Source organism: Cylas formicarius, unplaced genomic scaffold, assembly GCF_029955315.1.
Source record: "Cylas formicarius isolate icCylForm1 unplaced genomic scaffold, icCylForm1.1 PGA_scaffold_9__14_contigs__length_23061073, whole genome shotgun sequence".
Lineage (NCBI taxonomy): Eukaryota > Metazoa > Arthropoda > Insecta > Coleoptera > Brentidae > Cylas > Cylas formicarius.
In genome coordinates this window covers 6,425,559-6,445,482 of record NW_026844365.1, presented here as the reverse complement: position 1 = coordinate 6,445,482, position 19,924 = coordinate 6,425,559, and the positions used below count along the sequence as shown (strand labels likewise).

Below are 19,924 nucleotides of genomic sequence, written 5' to 3'. Positions count from 1 at the left end.
GTTGTAGGCGGCAGTAATTTTGTGGTTAGTAATGAAACCCTTTTTTTGAAGCTTTGATTCATTTTTTTAGTAAGTAATACAATAATGAAGAATGCATACGGAGCGTGTGTTTAATAAACGAGTGACTTAAAAAGTTTACAAATCGTGTTGAATAGTATAGTTTTTCTACTTGCGTTAGTTTTTGGGTTCATTTTCGCAAAACAACGCGAATACATTCACTGACATGACCGTCAGAATTGACAAACGTTAAAATTTGAGGCGTGGAAATATCTCTGTAAACATAAAATTAATTGCTCCCAAACCCGTGCGGAAATTTCCGAAGTGGCTCGGATCAGTGGAAAACGAAACTGACGTGGTAAAGTGAAGCTTAACTCACGCTAGATAGGTGGGTAATTAGGTATTTTACAGACGGGAGTAGCAAATAGTATATCATGCAACAAGTGCGGTAAACGGCATTGTTAATTTGACACTAGCGGAGCGAGTGCTTAATAAGCGAGTGAGATAAAGAGTTTACGAAACGTGTTGCATACTTTTTCTACGACCGTCACGAAAAAATCGCAATTTAACAAATTAAAAATGATAACAGATTATCCGATTACTAAATTTCGTCGTATTCAAACAAAATTATTACTAGTTGCCATCAAACCTATTCGTGTATCCTGCCGATCGGTTCTGCTAATGTTGTCTCTTTTTAACTGTGCACGTTAGACAGAGAGAGATGCATTATTCTATATGTCATATAAACAACGGAATAAATACAATTTTAAAACGTTACGTTGTTTATTTAACTTTTAGAATTGTCATTAAGTATTTTTTTAAAGAAAAAGACGGCAATTGGGAAAAAAATCATCCAAAGACATAGCTTTTAAGATGATTAAATTTTTAGAATCGTATAAGCCAGAAAAAGCAGGTCCCAACTTTCAACTTTTTTTTGTTTGTTCTGATGAGCCATGGATATTTGAAAATGGTACAATTGGTCTTGGCAAGATATTAATATAAAAACTGTAAAATCTAATAAAGTTCATCATAACGGTATGTAAAATTTCTGTGCGAAACTTAAATTATAAATGCCACTTTACTTACCGACTAGTCCACTAGATTTTCATTATCGCTTATAGCACATAGTATTTAAATGGTCTGATATATTGCATAACATTTTTCTGTGTATTAGTTTTTGGGTACCTACATTTTTGCAAAACAACAAGAATACATTCACTGACATGACCGTCAGAATTGATAAACGTCGAAATTCAAATCGTGTGGTAAAATCTCCGAAAACAACCGATTGCTCTCAAACCCGTGCGATAAAATCCCGGAAATGTCCGAAGTGGCTCGGACCCGTGGGAAACGGAACTGACGTAATAAACTTAAGAAAAAGCAGGTCCTAACCTTTTGCTTTTGATGGTAAAAGTGAAGGACTGCCGATTGGTACCATTAATAAAACACATTTTATTCACAACTGATTTTTTTCTATTTTAGATATAAAACAATTGCAGATATATAACATAGCAAAAATATATATACGGTATACTGAGATCGAAGAAGAGACAGACAAAAAAAATCTTTTTTTCAACCCCAATCAAATCTTCCAAAATTTTTAATCGAGTTATTGTGAAATGTACCTTTGAAAGTCGTTAATAGGCGTTAGGCGTGTCACGTGAACCTTAGAGTTGACAAACTTCAAAATACTATCAGCGACTCGCCACTGTCATCAACGGAAAACGAATATATTTTACACAATGATTTTTATAAAATGTTTATATTTTTTATTTATATCGAGGGTCAATACTAAAACGTTTTTTCAACCATATAAACATTTATTGATTCCTCAGTAACATAAATACAATTAATCGAATATTATTTTACTTATTATTTGCAAAATAGCAATGATGCAGTCTTCTGTAGAGGCCGTGTCTAGCGGGAACAAAAAGTCACACCTGGTAAAAAATAAAACGCAGTTATAATGGAGGACAATAACTTGATGAAGAGAAAAACAAAAGTTTTTATGGCGGTCAAATAATTGCATTTAAAATGTTATTTTGTTGCACATGTTGGATTTTTTTCCCTTAAGTATCTTCTAGTTATATGTGTAGTGCAAGGCAGTAAAAAGGTTTTATTTAATAGCAAAGAACCCAGGAAAGGTTGATTATGATGTTATAGAATTTTATGAAATTTAATTTTTATTTTAAATTTAGCACAATAAGAGATAAGATTGGATTTTTGACATTCAAAGCCATTTAGTAAAAAAGGACACAATTTCTCTCACTGTTTAAGATTTTACTTAGTATTTTCATCTGGTTTTTGACCATTTTCTTTTCATTTAATTTTTTAAAGCATTTTATACAGCATCTGTTATTGTTAGGTAGCCTGTACAATACAGAATTACAGTCCAAGAATGATACTTTGCATCATACTATGCAAATCCAACATCGGTACAGAGATATCGATATTAGTTATAATCAGTCAAAATTAAGCAACTTCATCGGTGTCGCATTTAATTTTTTTTAAATTATCAATTTGTTTTTCCAGTTCGGCGCACCAATGTCGATGTTAACAAAATCTACTCTTTAGCCTTTTGTGTGTTAACCGTCTCGGAAAAAGTTATATTCTTTTAACTTAATTAATTCTCATAATAATAATCTAATAATCATAATAATCATACTTTGAATAATAATGGTAAAAAAAAGTAATAAAATAAAATGATGCATAATACAAGACTACAAACAGTAATCTATAAATAAAATTACTGTTCAACACAAAACCGGATTTATTTTGAAAAACATAAACATGTAACTGCACAAAGTTAAAATAGTTTTTTTTTTTAAATGGGTTTGACATACATCTGTTCGAGTTAAATGCTGATATGATAGAATAGGTAAATAAATAAATAAATAAATACCCATGTACCAGTAAGGAACGTACCAGTTGTGGAAACAATCCAACTCAAATACGGAGTAACCTTGGTGTTGACTGAGGGAATGTCGCCGCCGCACAGACGTCCTTGTGATATGATCCCGATGAGGTGCAGCCTGGCAGAGTTCGCGTGCGCCCACAGCAACGGTCCTCCGGAATCTCTATAGCACGCGTCCCGTTTTTCACCATATGTACATATCTGTTTGTCGATGATCATACCAAACTGTTGGGCGCATTGCTCGTTCGAAACTATAGTGACAAGTGTCTCCAATATCACGTCGGAAGTAGGCCCAAAATATTCCATACTGCCCCATCCTAGTACAGTAAAATTTATAAAACGAGAAACAAAATACACTTACAAAAACAATCAAATCTTTTATACAATTTAATTAATCAAAATATTACATTTTGTACTGAAGTGGCTTTTACTTGATGAAAATCCATTTAAAATAGTTAAATAAGAACAGATTTTCACATAAATATATTTAAATGACAGCTGTTTCGGCAACACCGTGCCTTTATCAAATGCGAATATCATAATAATGACGGCTTTTTCCTTTTGGTCTATTGGCTGGTAAAGGTCACATGACAGAAGAACCTTTTTTTGTTGTTAAACCATTAGGAAATCTTTTAGAAGTAACAACCGACCGCTCTTAACGTATAAACGTTCCAGATTGATTATTGTGGTCATCTTATTACTATAAGAGAACGAAAAAATGACTGAGTAATAGTTTGTATTAAATAAAATTCCTTTCCTAACTAAACTTACAAATTATATATATTATATATCTTCGTAGTTTTTTCACGTTCAGGTAATATTTATTTTGTTCTCTTTTGTGATATTTTAGCACGGTTTGAAAAGTTTCAATATTTTGTTCGTAAAAATGTATGGACGTCAAAAAATTTTAGCTAAACAACCACTTTCGGTGTTCAGCAATAAATTTGATTCAACACTGACTTCCAGCCGATTGGTCCTTTGTCAATGTCATAAGGAGTAAATAAACCCATCAATCCAGAAAAATGAGAAAAAATGTATTAGTATCGGTACGAAATTGTCGAAAAATAAAACACAGGCCAAAACTTGGAAAAACTTTGGTCTTATTTTTGCATTGTTTTCTGTTCATTGAATAAGTCTTTCACGTATTCTTATAAAAGGAAGACCAGCGATTAAAATGTATTGATTATTAATTTTGCTTGTCAATCAATATATAAAATACCTTCCATTGGTCATGTTAAGAATGATATTGTTTAATATGTACGTTATAGTAAGTGTTTGGACGATTTCAAATTTACCGTTTCACCACAACGCTTTCAATAATTTCCAAAACAAGATTAGAAGATTAAGGCGGCTGCTTTAACACAGTTTTTTTTTCATCTAAACTAGAATTTATTCGATTGGAGGAACTTACCTAATATCGTAACAACTTCACCAACGAAATTGTAATTCGTGTACTGAAATGGTAAGCATATGGGGCCGACATAGAAACTGAATAATATTTGGGTCTTGGTTTGAACGATAGCGATGTCACCGGTGTAATAAGTGTCTTCATAGTCGGGGTGGATTACGTAGGTGCTAACCAGATAAATTGCAGTCGCTGGGGTGTCGTTTCCTAAAGCGCAAATCATTTTTATAAATAATATAATGTCGTCCCAAGATTTTTGAGAAGAAAACAAAATTTGAATACATATTGCAATATTTTCAAGTGATAAAATTGCGGGTTTCATCCCAAATTTCAAGTTTCATAAATAAAACAAATCGCCAAACGATATAGTATAATAAAATAATATATAATAATATAATATATTGTGTCCTTTATTTGTCAAGAAAAGGCAATACACTTTCACGAATTACACTACGAATCAAATTTTGACGAGAAGGACCCACTCTCGAGTATAACAACCTTTCTAAAAGAAAGATGTTAGTGAGAAGACTCTAAAGTCCACAATAGCATGGAACGCTAGAAGCGCGCTAATGTATCGCATAACTAACAATTCAAAAAGAAAATATATTAGAAAAAAAAGGATGTTGTGGTGCCACTAAAGACCAATTTAGAACCGCTTGAGCATGGCTGAACGGAAGCTTGCCCTCAAGGGGACCAATTGGAGAAAAAGAAGACTCAAACACAAATCGACGATGACGTTGCCATGCGAGTTTAACTATAACACCAAAGATAAATAAAAACAACTATTGAATATTTAAATTGATTATTCTGATAGTAGATTTTTTTTTATTTTACCAACCTGTATATATATATATATATATATATATATATATATATATATATATATTCTCACGTATTGATTCACGGATGGAAAAATGTGATGACACTATATTCCGGGATATCATCCGTTCGTTTTTGAACTCCGACTGGAATCCTGCAAATCCTGCATCCGACTGGAATCCTGCAGACGTTTCGCCAAAATCTTCTCACTTGGCATCTTCAATGCTCGCGCTCCGAAAACACTTCGAACACTGTGTTTCACGTGTTTTCGGAGCGCTAGCATTGAAGATGCCAAGTGAGATTTTGGCGAAACGTCTGCAGGATTCCAGTCGGAGTTCAACGAGCGAACGGATGATATCATATATATATATATATATATATATATATATATATATATATATATATATATATATATATATATATATATATATATATATATATATATATATATATATATATATATATATATATATATGTTTATATATATAAGGCGTTGCAGAAAAAATAATTCTTGTTTGAGATTTAAAAATCGCATTAATCTGTAAATGTGCTTAACTGCTTTAAGTTTTTTTTTATGTGAAAATCAAAAGATTGTCAAAAGTCAAACCTACATTTTTTGCTGTATTTACAATTGGAAAACATTATTTTCAATCTGAACGTAGATTCTTCGTTTTCTCGAATATCCTTTGAGAGTTAAGTTTTAAGTTGTGATTTGTTGCAAATAAATTCAAGTTGTTAAGATCTGCTTTAAAGTTTTGTTTGAACTTCTGCAAAGGATTGGATACTTATTTGTAAATGAAGTTTACAAAACGTACTTGTTCAAATAAAATAATAATAATACTTCTAGTATTCATAACGGTTTGTTTCAGGTTTCACCCGAAAATGGAACAACTATTGTAGGCACACAGACCCCCTGAAAAGCAAAATTTGGGAAAAGGAAAAATTGATCGTTGCATCTGATATTCTCCCAGTTGTTATCGATATGCACCAATCAAACTCGGAGGAAGATTTTTTTTTTGTTGTTTTTGTTGGTGAAGCATTAGAGGTTTTTCAAACATAAACCTATTTACTTGATATTTGTTTCCTCTCATATATTTTATTTGGCCGTTTGTATAAATACGTTGTATTGCATGCTCTAAGGGCTTCCTGAATATATATAACACTATTATATTTATATGTCTTCTTATAGTAGGTCACGAAGCGCAAATAAATTATTATTATTATTATTATTATTATTATTAAATATATAAAAAATAGTCTCCCTTATATTGAATGAGGTATTGGCATGATTGGCAAAATCAGTTCATTGCCGCTAGTAGGACAACGGAGTAACCTTGCCTCCCTCATATTTTCTATTTTTCTATATGTAGTAAATTATTACTATTTGCAGATGATATAAAAATATTCAGAGGGTTCTTAAAATTGTTGACTCTTGGTGTAAACCCAACAGATTGCCATTTAATAGTGACAAATGTTTTTGTGTTAGTTTTTCGAAGAGGGATGGTTGCATTGGTTTTGCACGATTATTTTCTAGGCAATATAAAATTAAAACGAAGAGAAGACTTCAACGATTTGGCAGTTTTATTTTAATTTATTATCACATACATCATCATACAAAAAAACATAAACAGCTTTAGTCAGAACTCCTCTTACCATGACTATTTAACTAGAAATAACAAGCTACTTCGTGCTTCAAGATTTAAATATACCAAAAGCAAAAAAAAATCACTAAACTTTAATTTTGTTCATTTTGCTTTCTTTTATTTATTTATTTATTTATTTATATTTGTTATATACACTGTCCTGTTCTTATGTATTATACACTGTTTTATATAATTTATACACTCTTTATATAATTTATTCATTGTCTTGTATTTTACATACATATTATAAACATGGTCAATAATCTATTCTATTCTATTCTACGAAATACCGTTGCTGTTTATATTCCATGATACATTACATTACATTCTAATGAATAAATGAAAAAAACGATTGAAACAATATCAAGAGGCATTATTTAAACCAGTGGCGGGCTCACGGAATTTATAATAATAATAATAATAATAATAATAATAATAATAATAATAATAATAATAAAGGGCCTTTATTCGGTTTCGAAGGAGATATATTACAAAAAAAACACAGTGGGGGTGGCATCCAATATAGTTGCTCTCATGCAACTCCCTACAACGAGCATATGACACTATTTATAAAAAAAAAGTAGCATATGATTGTGAATTGTGAAAAAAAAGCATTTTTAATAATGTTAACACTGCTAGAGTGAATTCAAAAAGACATACACTATTTATAAAAAAAATGTAGCATCTAAATTACGTAGACTTTCATTCAAAATGGTAGAGTTAAATTGTGAAAAAAAAACATTTTTAATAATTTTAACACTGCTAGAGTGAATTCAAAAAAGACATATATGTTCAATTTGATAGTTACTAGTTCTATTATCGATTTCTATTATGATAAATGTTTTGTTTAAGTGTTTGTTTGAAGGAAGTCAATAAGGTGATTGATCTCAATTAGAGAGGGAGTTTGTTGTAAGTCTTGGAAGCATTATACGGTAAACTGCGTTGGAACTGTGCTCAAGTATATTTGGGAACGATAAACAGCCCCCTGTGGCGAGTATTAACCGAATGAATATTTGATCCAAGAGTAAGTGTGCAAAAGGATACGTCGGACGTTGGAGAGATATTACTTTTTCAATTAATACTAAAAGCAGCGATTTAAAACGTTTGTCTAATGTTAGCCAGCGAGAATCCTCTTAATTAACTTAATTGCTGTGTCCAGAATATCTTTATTACAGTAGAGAATCCGAAGCTTGTAAAACGATTTCTGGATCAATGAAGCTGCGTGACCTTCAACACGCAGACTATTATCCAAATGCAGACCCAGATTTTTGCATTCGGCAAGTGGCCGTAAGAGAAAGTCATTTAAGAAAACTTTGGCAGCTTATAGACTAATTATTTTTCCTTTATCTTTAGCAAAATTATAAGCGTCTTACTTTATCACTGAGAGCACGTAGGTATGTTATTAATGGATATATTAATTTGAGTGTAATTAAAAGAGAAATATACTTGAGTGTCGTCTGCGTACTGATGGGACAACCAATGCTTAATAAATTTACAGCTAACCAAAACTAACCAAAACTAACCAAAGTATTTCAGTTTAGCAAAGAGTAGGCGATGGCCCAGGGTGTCAAATGCCTTGCTATAATCAAGCAATATTAAGCAGGTATTCAGGCCTACATCATTTGCCCGAAATATATCGTCACAAACTTTTGTACCATAATGTCCGTAAGCTGCTTCTCAACAACTTTTACTAGCACTTTAGATATAGTAGGGGGAATGCTAATAGGTCGGAATTGAGAAACATCATGCGGTTGAGAGGTTTTAGGGACAGGAATGACGTTAGCGTATTTACAGGGTTTACAGAAATTGTTAGTAGACAAGCACTTATTGATAATATACGTATTATGCGGCAAAAGTTGGGGGATAACGTATAACATCATCTTCCTATCAATCCCATCAGACCCCACGGCATCAGTTCTAATTTGATGTATTATTATTCCTACTTCGTTAGGGTTAACACTTGACAATGTTTTTCTGGATTTAAAGAGTTATTGTTGTTGCAGAACTGGTTAATGAAATCGTTATTTAAGTCTGTTTGCGGGGTCTTATTATAAAAGTATTGATTAAGTTCATTAGCATAGTGAAGGTCCGGAGTAGACATTCAGATATCTAAGTACACGCCAGAAGTTTTTCGAATTCGTAAGGAATTTGTGTTGTAAAAAACCTTTTTCTCCGACTTAACAGCCATATTTACAAGATTTCTCAACTCCTTGTATTCAATCCAGGATTGTTCGGTTTTCTGTTTCTTATATTTAGACAGTGCTTTTGGCTATTTTTTGCTATACTTGCTCAAAAAATTGGAAAAAATAGCGGTACCATTATTACAATTCACTCCAAGAAGGTCAACGTTAAAGTCATTTCCAAATAAAACGTAACCATATTCAGAAATTAATCGCACTAAGGTTATTTCAAGGGACTGCAGATTCAGATTCAAGTGGGGAGGTCTGTAAAGGGTTCCGAAACAAACCCTCCTACTAGCAATATTAATAGATATCCACATTTGTTCAAGCGCTACATTGTTATAGACGATATCATCAAGAACTTTGTGTTTTAGATTCTTTTTAATGTAAAAAGCCACACCCTAACATCACAATCACACTTTAACAATTCCTAATTTTTAATATTAAATGGTACACTAGAAATATTTGAGGTAAGCCAAGTTTCGGATAAACTAATAACGTCTAAAGACAGATCATTAATTTTTGTGGAAAAAAGAACAAAAGAAGTACGTACAGACCGAACATTAAAATGACAATACTCGAGCAGTGCTTGTCCCTTATAATTATGCGTTTTCTGCTCCAAAAATTATTATGCAACTTAAAAACAAAACATAAACAAGTTCCCAAAAACCATTGTTCATAACCCGCTTAGCAAAGAGTATGCATCACACTAAAAAGCATCGCTTGATGTATTTACAAATAAGCGTATCGCATCGAACAAGCAGTAAGCCCAAAAACTAACCAAACCTTAACCAGTCCTATTTTAGGTCATCCTCCGTTGAAATTACAGATCTTTCACGTGCCTGGCCATTCCAGTGGTATATTTTTCCTCCAGATGTCCAGACGTTAGCGTTACCAAACTTCTTTTTTGCCAACATTAGCAAGCCATACCTAATTTTGGTGAGATGGAATAACCAGTATTTTTAAGTGATGTTTTGCCGCTGAAAATAGCATTTCTTTCCACCCATGGACAAAACTACCCAGCAAAATACGAGGTTTATCCCCGCCGCCTTCCTTGCTACAGGAAACTCCTAGTTTATCATTCAGAACCGCCACAAGGACTTCAACTGAGTCCTCATTCTTACTGTCATCAATGCCGTGGAACCAAAGCGAGTTCTTTTTGATCATCTGACTATTTCGGTTGACTGCAGCCTTTAAGTTACACAAGTCCATAGAATTGTTTCCTACAGTAAGTTGAAGAGATTTCAAGCTATCAGTTAAATTCGAAAGTTAGCAATCAAAACGCTGAGAAAGATTTACCTCAATCTGCTTTCAGAAATTAGTACACAATTTGAGGTACAGAGTTTGAGGTTACTTGATGTTTTACTTGAAATAACTTCCAATCACAAAAAGTCTTCAACAAGAAGTATGTAAAGATGAAGATATGAGTATTTGACATACTTAACTGAAACAAAATACCACTAAAGTTGATTAAAAATATGGAGCCGACAAACACACACTACGCACCCATTCCGCTGGTCGAAATATCACAGGCACTGATGGTATGCGACTAATTTCTCTTAAAATAAAAATTATTCTTACAATCTCCAATCATTTCTAAAGAAATTTAATTTTTTCTTTTTAAAAACTTCTTCAGTCATAACAATATCGTTAATATGACAGCATATTTTTCATTTTTAAGTCAAAATCGACTAAAAAGGAGATCAAATCTGCTCATGAATGAATGAAAATGACAATTTTTTAAGGAAATCAGATGCGTGCCGCTGTCTATGAACAAATAATATCTTTGTTAATTCAGTCGCCACTGCACTGGTTAAAAAATAAAACATCTATCTAAAACAAAAATCTAGTTTTTAATTAGCATCCAATGTCCTCCAGAAAAAAAAAGAAGACAATTCTTTTTGCTTTTGCATTTTTAATGTATTAACAACATAATAATTATACATTTCGTATTTATATATTTCGTATTCGTACTTTTTTCAAGTATTTTAATAAAATGGATAGACAATTACTTAAGTAAGAAATAATAATAACAATTCTTTGCATGCTGTCATATTAACGATATTGTTATGAAAACGCGGAAAAGAGGTCCTCCGAGACATGTGTTTGAGTTCTTTATGCTACAAATACGAGACACAATAAATTTTAAATTTCGCATTTCGAAATTGTGTGTTTTTAAGACTGTGCGTTGGCCAAAAATCAACTCGAAACTCGATGTTGCATTACCTGTAGTGAGGTTGTGCTCGCCCGTCAACACCGCCAACATGTCGGGTGGTTTCTGATCGATGCAATGGGCAGCGGTCAGTACGAAAAATTCCGAGATTATGTTAGCCCCGCACCATAGCATTCGAATGCGCAGATCTATAATTCCCGCCATCCAAGGGAACTCGTTGATTCTCGGCTCATGTCCCCCAACGATTCTAGGCTACAAATAATAACAGCCATTAGAAATAATAATAATATTTATTTTCCCATTGAAAACTACAAAATTGTAAAGGAATAGTCAAAATACATGGGAGGTCAAAATAAATAAGAACTAAAAGTTTAGATTTTCACGAAAATATAAATTTTTACATGACAATTGTTTCAACAACACCGTGTCTTTATCAAATATGACATTTGATGGATTTTCATCAAGTAAAAGCCACCTCAGTTCAATACATGGAAGGTGCAACTGACATATAAAAAAACATTTAGTCCGAAAAATTCGGCTACACTTGATCATGCTTTTGATAAATAATATTTTTAATTGTTTTTTAAATAGTCGTTTGTTTCTTAACTCCAAGGACAGATTGTTAAAAATTCTCAAAATTATCGACAGCCTACAGTACAACTAAATTAAAATTCGATATATTGTAAAAACATACAATGACATTTCAAAAATGAGTCCCATAATTGATCCCATAACGTAAACACTCCACCTTCGCATAGCATAAATTGAGCAACTGTACAGCATTTAGAGTTGAAATAAGAGTATCACCATGTGACTTCCACTTTGAATAATCAGCTAAGCTAAACTGAATCCTAGAAACCTCACAGTATCCCTACCTGAGATAGTGTCATTGCCTAAGCAGATCTTAAAATTGTCACATTGTTTCTGAGAGTTATGAAACCTTTTAGTTAAAGTTTTGCTTGCATTGAAATATGGATTAATTTTTCCAAACCATGTCATCAAGCTATCGAGTACCCTACAGCACTTCTGGTCATAGTCATTTCTACACGAGACATCAGGTAAAATTTTAAATATAAAATTTACATACAATATGAAGAGTGCAGGGCCTAAAACTGAACCTTGGAGAACACCCATGTCTATTCGTTGACTAGCTGAATTTACACTTTCCATTCTCTTTCCGTCATAAAACTTAAGGGATACCAATTCAGAACGATCTTCTAAAAAACTACTGAAACAGAGTTTCACCAAGTTCGATAGAATCAAAAATACTATCCTACATAAATACGAATTAGCAGCAGTTGAAGTGCTTCTATTTTCTCTGAACCAATGTTGGCTATCTATAAAAATATATTTATATACAAAAGCATACTGAAACTATTTAGAAATAAGATTTCAAATTGTTACCGGACGATAGTTCTCAGGTAACTAGCTACTGTTCTTGAAAACTGGCACAACAAGAATGTTGTTAAACCCAATGAACTTATTAATAAAAACCTTGGTGTGGCATCGGATCCAAAAAACTTTTTGTTTTTTAAATTGTTTTTTAAAGTATGCAAGAGCTTCTCCTCCATAGAAGGTGCATCCCTAATAGCATTCAGACCAATATTTTTTTCATAAATACAAACGCTACAGTATTAAGCTCAATATCGATTTTATCGCTCTGCTTATTCATTATATCAGCCTCAACACTATACCGACATTCATTCGACTACTCCGAAATCACCCTCCAAGCAACAGTATAACGATCGACAGATAGAAGGCTTTTTTGGTTTGAGAAACTAATTTTTTATGTTTCTTCCAGACCTCCTTAAATACCCCGTTCGATATCGCATTGCACTGCTCAAAAACAAACAGATTTTTTAAATTAGTAAGTACTATAAATCTCCGTCTCGGAATAAACATAAACCAATCCTCCAGACGAAGGGATTGCTCAATATTCAAAATTTTGGATTCACGGAAGTTTGGTGACCTGGTGATGTCATTTCGAAATACTTGAAGTTCTATGAACACTGATCTGTGATCACACACATAATTGTGAAAAACATAACACAGAAAATCCTTACTAAAATTTACAAACACATGGTCAATCACTGTGCTTGTGAAAGAAGTCACTCTAGTAGGCCATTTTACAAGGGAAAAAAATCATAATGGGACATTAGAAAAACATAATTTTTTAAAAATATCACCACATAATTTTTCAAATAAACTTCCACAGGCTACTGTAATACTTTTTACAAAACTTCTGGATTCCTCCTGCGTCGGTTTTTGCTGAGTCGAAATTGCAGTTGCAGTCAAGCTCTGAAGAAGCCAACAGGATGATTGGCGAAACGTAAGCAATTTAGACTCACCAATCATCCTGTTGGCTTCTTCAGAGCTCGACTGCAACTGCAATTTCGACTCACCAAAAACGTACGCAGGAGGAATCCGGAAGTTTTGTAAAAAGTAAATCACCACATATTAAAATCTTACTGTTAGGCTTGTACAAAGAATTCATAATTTTTTTGATGAGAACGATAACATATTATTACTAAAAATCTTTTCCTATCTATCACACAGTAACCTCCGCAATATTCAAAATTGTTGTCCACACAAGGGACATCTTTAAAGGTCGGTCGAGTTTCATCCCTTTTCTTTATCCATAAAGAAACAACAGGCTCTATAATAGGAATTGATTAAGTCGTACACATAAAAAACAGTTTAAGAAAGTTCTATCTGGTGATTTAAAAACAATATGTTTTCATTAAACTCATGAATGATTACATGATATCATCTTTTCCGATCTTTGTAATGGCGTCAAAAAATTCGTCGTCTTTAATGTTGTCAACGTTTGCACAACAATTTACGGTTGTTTCATTTAATATTTTTACTTTACACAACTTCGCACAACTTAAGTGGGAGTTGAAATCACACACTTGTCATTTTGCCACTCTGTCAATTACTAGCAACACATGTTATTGACGTGCGAAACGATATAAAACATTTATAGGACTGCTGGAAGAAATAAAATTTATTATTTTTTTTTTTTTGGGAAAATGTGAATCGATCGGTAATAGAAAAGTACAAATTTGCGCTTCCAAAAGAAACCATGATAAAGAAATATCTAGTGTTGCTGCGATTTTTGATAAGTTTTTAATTTGATTATTAGTTACGTACCATTAATTTTTATTAAACATTTAAAAAAAATGACTATTAAAAACACTCAAATTTCTCAAAAAATCCAAATTTGTTTCTCCACTATTTTAGTTTGGTAAGTACACAATATGTTTCAGAAAGTTGGAACTATATGGGACACATTTTTATTACTAATTTTCGGAAAAACTTATTCTCTTGTTATTTTTCTAGTAGCATAGGAATTTTGTAAAGTAAAATACCTTTATATTTGACAAAAGTTTACATCCATTTACGTTGAAAAATAGATTTTTGCTGTTTACTATAGTTCCTATTTTTAATTTTGTCTCCTCTGATTATAAAATTCGCAATAACTTTGTCGTTTCTTAACGTTTACGTAACGTTTACGTAATAAATACAAATAATAAATTGCGAAACCAACCTAATATTAATCCTAGAAATAAATAGAAGCTTAATTTTCTCTCATTCTCGTTCAATATATGTTACGTTCTATGGACCAATTCATTAATAAATTCCTGATAATCATAAAATTATTCGTTCCAAATGGTGAACATCTGGAAATGGTCCTTGCTTATAAATTTTGGTTTCAATTAGTCCCATAGGGTGTAATTAAGGGAAGTAAGGTCCGAGGATCTAGCAGACCAAAAAAGATAACGATATCTTCAACTCGTGCTTTTTTAAATTTTTTTGAACTGTAGATTTTGGAACGCCAACACTATCCTCAAATTTTCTACAAGAATTTGTAGGAGTTGTTCCATCGCCAAAACAAATAAATTAGTCGCCTTAATAAAATTGGCGAAACAATATTCAGTACTTTTTGTAACATCGGTTATTCAAAAGACAAAACGTTTTTTGTCTGAAGAAATAAATTTTAGTTTTCCTGTTGGGAAAGGTTTTCGCAAAAAAGTGGAGTGATCGGTAATTGCATTGAAATTTGAAGAGCTATATATCAATCCAAAAACATTTTAGTTGGCAAGTGTAAAATGTGTTTACGTAAGTTCTAACCATATTATTAATTTTAGGAAAGAAATTATGCGACATTTGTAAAGCAGAGTGTCTCTTACATTTACCAATATCAATTTTATTTAAAAAGTTAATTAGAACTAAAAATTACATTGAATCAAATAGACTTTTTGCTTGTTTAGTATTGTTCCCATTTTGTGCCCATGTTTTTTTTATTACAAAATTCATAATGACCTTCCCATCTTATAATGTTTTCTAGCAATTTTGCAATTTAATCATGCATTTATTTTGCACATAAAAATTCATACAAATAATAAGTTGTGCATCTAACGTAATATTTATGGAAAAATTTCGTGATATTTTTCTAAAAATATTCCTTCTTAAGGTTGAACATCTTGAAATGGCCGATCTAACAGACCTCAAAATATAAAAATATCTGTGAATAACGCTTCAATCGAAGATGTGATTCCCAACATTCAATGTACTGTGACAAAATAGGGTCCAATTCTAGTTTAGTCTTGAACGAATATTGATCATGAGACTTTTACAAAATGTATGTTTAATGTCAATCCTATTTCCAGAACGCAGTTTTTAGTTCCGATTATTCTTTTTTAATTTAAAAATTTAAAGGTACGCCTAGTGCAGAAAATTAGGATACAAACATACATACATACATACTAGACTGAGACAGACACATATCCCATAAGTTTAAATCAAATTACATTCGTTGAGGGGTATTTAGAGTACACATCATTTAGTTGCACTCCAGGAAAGGCAATAAAAGTTTGTTTTACCGATATCCTCCAACCACAGTCGCATTCCAGTTGGTTTTGTAGCGCCGGTCCTCCCAGTTCTTCCGGACTGTCCTTGACAGCGGTCATGATACAACGGAACTGTCCACCAGGAGAGGTAAGCGTCGAAAACAGTCCTGTCACAAAACACCATTTCACAATATTGGTATGGTTGGAGGCTATTGAATATGCCCTACCACAAGGAACTAAGATTCGTGGTTCATTTCATTAGTACAAGAATCTAAACACCGCTTAACTACAACTTAGGGGTGCGTTTTTGAAACCTAGATAATTTTTTTATTTCTTCTTCCACATCAATCTCCATAGGATTTTGCCCGTTTTCAGCTAAACGGTAAGTTTTACATCAAAAATAGTTCAAACAAAAATTGTAGGTCATTCAATCCTTTATAAAAAATATCTCTACACTTTTTTGCATAAGTATTGCCGTTGCCGTGATATAGCTGTTCCAAGAATTGAAAAAATGACTTTGTTAGTAATATGTACATGTTGATGGTGAGGCCTATTCCACGATCTAATGTGAACCTATTGAATTCAATAGTGTTTTACGGAGTATGAAAAATGATGAAATCTGTGTAAATGGCCGAAAACTAAACAACACTGATTGAAACAAAATGTGTTGCTCTAATACAGCTTTTTCTTTTTCTTGACGCAGTTTTTTGAGGTTCTCCGAACACTCATCAGCTCCTTCAATACTTGCATCAATTACTGCTTCAGTCAAAGGTTGACGAAGAGTAAAAAACTTTGATACAACATTTAAGTCATGGCCACGAGTTGTCGCTACGAAGCAATGCTTACGACAGTAATTTTTGAGTATCAGACCCTTGAAACGAAGGAGGCATACGAGTATCACCAAGCAGACAATTGATATTACTGAAGGCGACGCGAATAAAACTAAAAAAAATAGGGGCGGAGTTTTTGACGTCCATTTATATTCTAAGAATTTTATAATTTGTATGTATAGGACGTAGCGACGCATACTAACACTCATACTCGAATAACAGTTCAAAAATGCATGTGAAAGTACCTACAGGGTTGGTAGAAAGTTTGACGAGGTATCTCAGTTATTTTTAAACATTGATTTTTTTTTTTAATTTAACTTTATTTGTCTAGCAGTTATTTTCATACAAAATATAGTCAACCTAATGCTTCATTTTGTTTTTTATTTAATTCGGGTTTCAAGAGGACGTCTAATAGCATCGAATTTTGCGGAAGTATACCGCGAAAAGTTAAAATGCCTATTAACACTTATATAACAATAACAGTCACAGGGTAGTAGTTTCTGGCCACTCTTATTTGTAATTTTCATAAATGACCTAGATCTTGTCTCAGAATAACCAGGCCAAACAATGCTTCACTATGCAAATGATACAAATTTGATGGCACCAAGAACATGGCACAAAAACTGGTTTAATCAAAGTAAACTCATCCTAAACACAAATAAAACGAACGCAATACTTTTCAAAATAGAAAGCTCCAAATTGGAAAATATTATTGAATATTATTGAAATATTGAAATCGAGGAGCATATATTTGATACTTCAGATAATGCCAAATTTTTGGGAGTGTTACTTGACCTAAATTCCATGCAACAGTGACGAGCATACGGAATTCCACCTCTCTATTTTGGTAGACGTTGAGGGTACGCCACTTATTTCTCTTAAAATAAAAATAATTCTTACCATCTCAATTTTAATTTCTTAATAGTCCTTAATTTATTTTGTTTTTCTTTTCTTCATTTTTTTCAATCCGATGTACGGTTTTTGCTTAAAAAAATAAAATCTTCTTTTCCGCACTGGTTAAATCAACAACTTTTTTTGTGAAAAATAAAATATCTATCTAAAACAATACACCTAGTTTTTACTTACGAACTAGTCTCCTTCAGAAAAAAAATGGCTGTTCATTTTATTTTTACTTTCACTTCGTCATAAACATTATTATTGTTTTAAATTATTGCACAATATTTAGACAAAACTACTTAATACACCGAATATAAATATATTGATCTCAGCTACTTAACATTAATCGAATACTACAATAACAATAGTAGTATAGTAGTGCCGGTTCTAAGCCAGTTTTGGCAGGAATATTTGAATTTTCGTGAATGTTCAAACAAGCCACAATAATAATTCTATATAATATAATAATAATAAAAATTCATTATTGCCAAAATATTCATTTGTTTAGGACAGAGACTTTTGTAATTCCAATAAATGGACCTTATTTTTCTTTTAATACTAGAACTAAGCTGGATTCAAAATATTTACTATTATTATTATAAAACCTAATGAAATTACAACTAAGGCAGCTTTCAAATTTACAGATCTTCTTCTATAGTCAAAATCTCCGATTTTATTCAAAACCAATTACCGATTGTAAGGGTGTTTGCCTGCGAAATAGCGGAAAACGACCCGTTTCCACAGTAATTATGTGCGTCTTCAAGAGTCTCATTACCGGTTGACGATATAGCCAGCATGTCGTCTTGACAATTTGGAGACTGTAAATTAATTTTGGTGCCGATCGCACTTTTAGCCACCCATCTACACGATGATCCCCGGCTGTAGTTTTGAGGGTATTCTTTGTTGTGGATGTAGTACTCCTTCCCGACTATCATTTCCTGATTCATATCGCAATTCGGATCGATTGCTGCGTAAATTGGCACAAGAAGATTCCATAGGGCTGTCGAAATCAATGCGTTGCTTGAGAACCACCCTAAATAATAATATAGACAGGGTGAATCAACTATTGGATAAAGTTCATTATCATCCTTTTGAGATCCTTCAACCTTTTTATTCGTAGTAATAGCTACCCAATAGTTTTTCCAATATTTTAAGTTTTGTATTAAAATATTAGTTTTCACACTTGCAAAAAGATTACGATAGGACCATTATTTTTGACATAAGCGTTACTCGAAGGTGATATAAAGATTTGTGCAACGGAACTGCAATGCTACAGGGTATTCAAAATATTTCATATATTTTGAAAACATTCAATATATTCAATATGTTCAAAATATTCAATATATTCAATATATTTAGATCATTTGAAATTGAAAAATCGCGATTTTCTTAAATAGCACACCATATATAAGATGTTTTCTAATTGAATATCAATAATAGAGTTTTGCGTCCATTTTAAAAAAGAAACCTTCATATGAAGTAGTAATATAAGGCCGGTTAAGGAGCAAAAAGCCGCAAATAACCTTAAACCTAAAAACCCACGCCCCAAGAGACCCCCGTGTGCTCCGTCTTCGTCCTAGTGTACCCCTGCGCTACCAGAGTGTGCTTCGCACTTTAAGAAGAAAACTACATATGAACATGTCCCAAATGTCTAAACTTTTAAGATACAGGGTGGTAAAATAACATATATTTTTATAAGATCTGTAATACCACTTTAGATATTCTAATAAAATTTGGCACACATATACCATGCACCCAGAGGCATTATCTAGCGTACCACAATTTTTTTTTAATACAACAGTCACGAGCATACGGAATTTCACCTCTCTATTTTGGTAGACGTTGATGGTACGCCACTTATTTCTCTTAAAATAAAAATAATTCTTACCATCTCAATTTTAATTGTCCTTAATTTATTAATTTTCTTCTTTTCTTCATTTTTTTAAATCCGATGTACGGTTTTTGCTTCAAAAAATAAAATCCTCTTTTCCGCACTGGTTAAATCGACAACTTTTTTTTGTGAAAAATAAAATATCTATCTAAAACAAAACACCTAGTTTTTACTTACGAACTAGTCTCCTTCAGAAAAACAATGGCTGTTCATTTTACTTTTACAGTTTTAATGAAACAACTTAGCATCCTAACCACAAGGTGAATACTAAACGATTCATTAAAAAAAAAAAACACTACCCACTGTTAATAATTTTTAACAA

At 32.3% G+C, this 19,924-nt stretch overlaps 1 protein-coding gene across 1 annotated transcript; it reads right to left on the bottom strand.

Annotated features, from left to right (window-relative positions):
* Nucleotides 1-1,802: 1,802 nt before the first annotated feature.
* On the bottom strand, nucleotides 1,803-18,525 carry LOC132707274 (venom serine protease 34-like). The gene is made up of 6 exons (XM_060679062.1): nucleotides 18,403-18,525; nucleotides 16,018-16,151; nucleotides 11,185-11,383; nucleotides 4,323-4,523; nucleotides 2,923-3,228; nucleotides 1,803-1,937 (listed from the first exon to the last, which is right to left on the bottom strand). Exons 1-6 carry the CDS (start codon nucleotides 18,506-18,508, stop codon nucleotides 1,915-1,917), a joined length of 969 nt encoding a protein of 322 aa, XP_060535045.1. The 5' UTR covers nucleotides 18,509-18,525; the 3' UTR covers nucleotides 1,803-1,914.
* Nucleotides 18,526-19,924: the final 1,399 nt, after the last annotated feature.

What these genes read in the sequence shown, in the direction of transcription:
- LOC132707274 (XM_060679062.1), bottom strand. Translation starts at nt 18,508, where the DNA reads ATGCTGGCTATATCGTCAACCGGTAATGAGACTCTTGAAGACGCACAT. An exon ending in GGCAAACACCCTTACAATCG is followed by an intron (nt 16,152 to 18,402) that starts GTAATTGGTTTT and finishes GTTTTGTGACAG; the next exon opens with GACTGTTTTCGACGCTTACC. An exon ending in TGAAGTTGTTACGATATTAG is followed by an intron (nt 3,229 to 4,322) that starts GTAAGTTCCTCC and finishes TTACTGTACTAG; the next exon opens with GATGGGGCAGTATGGAATAT.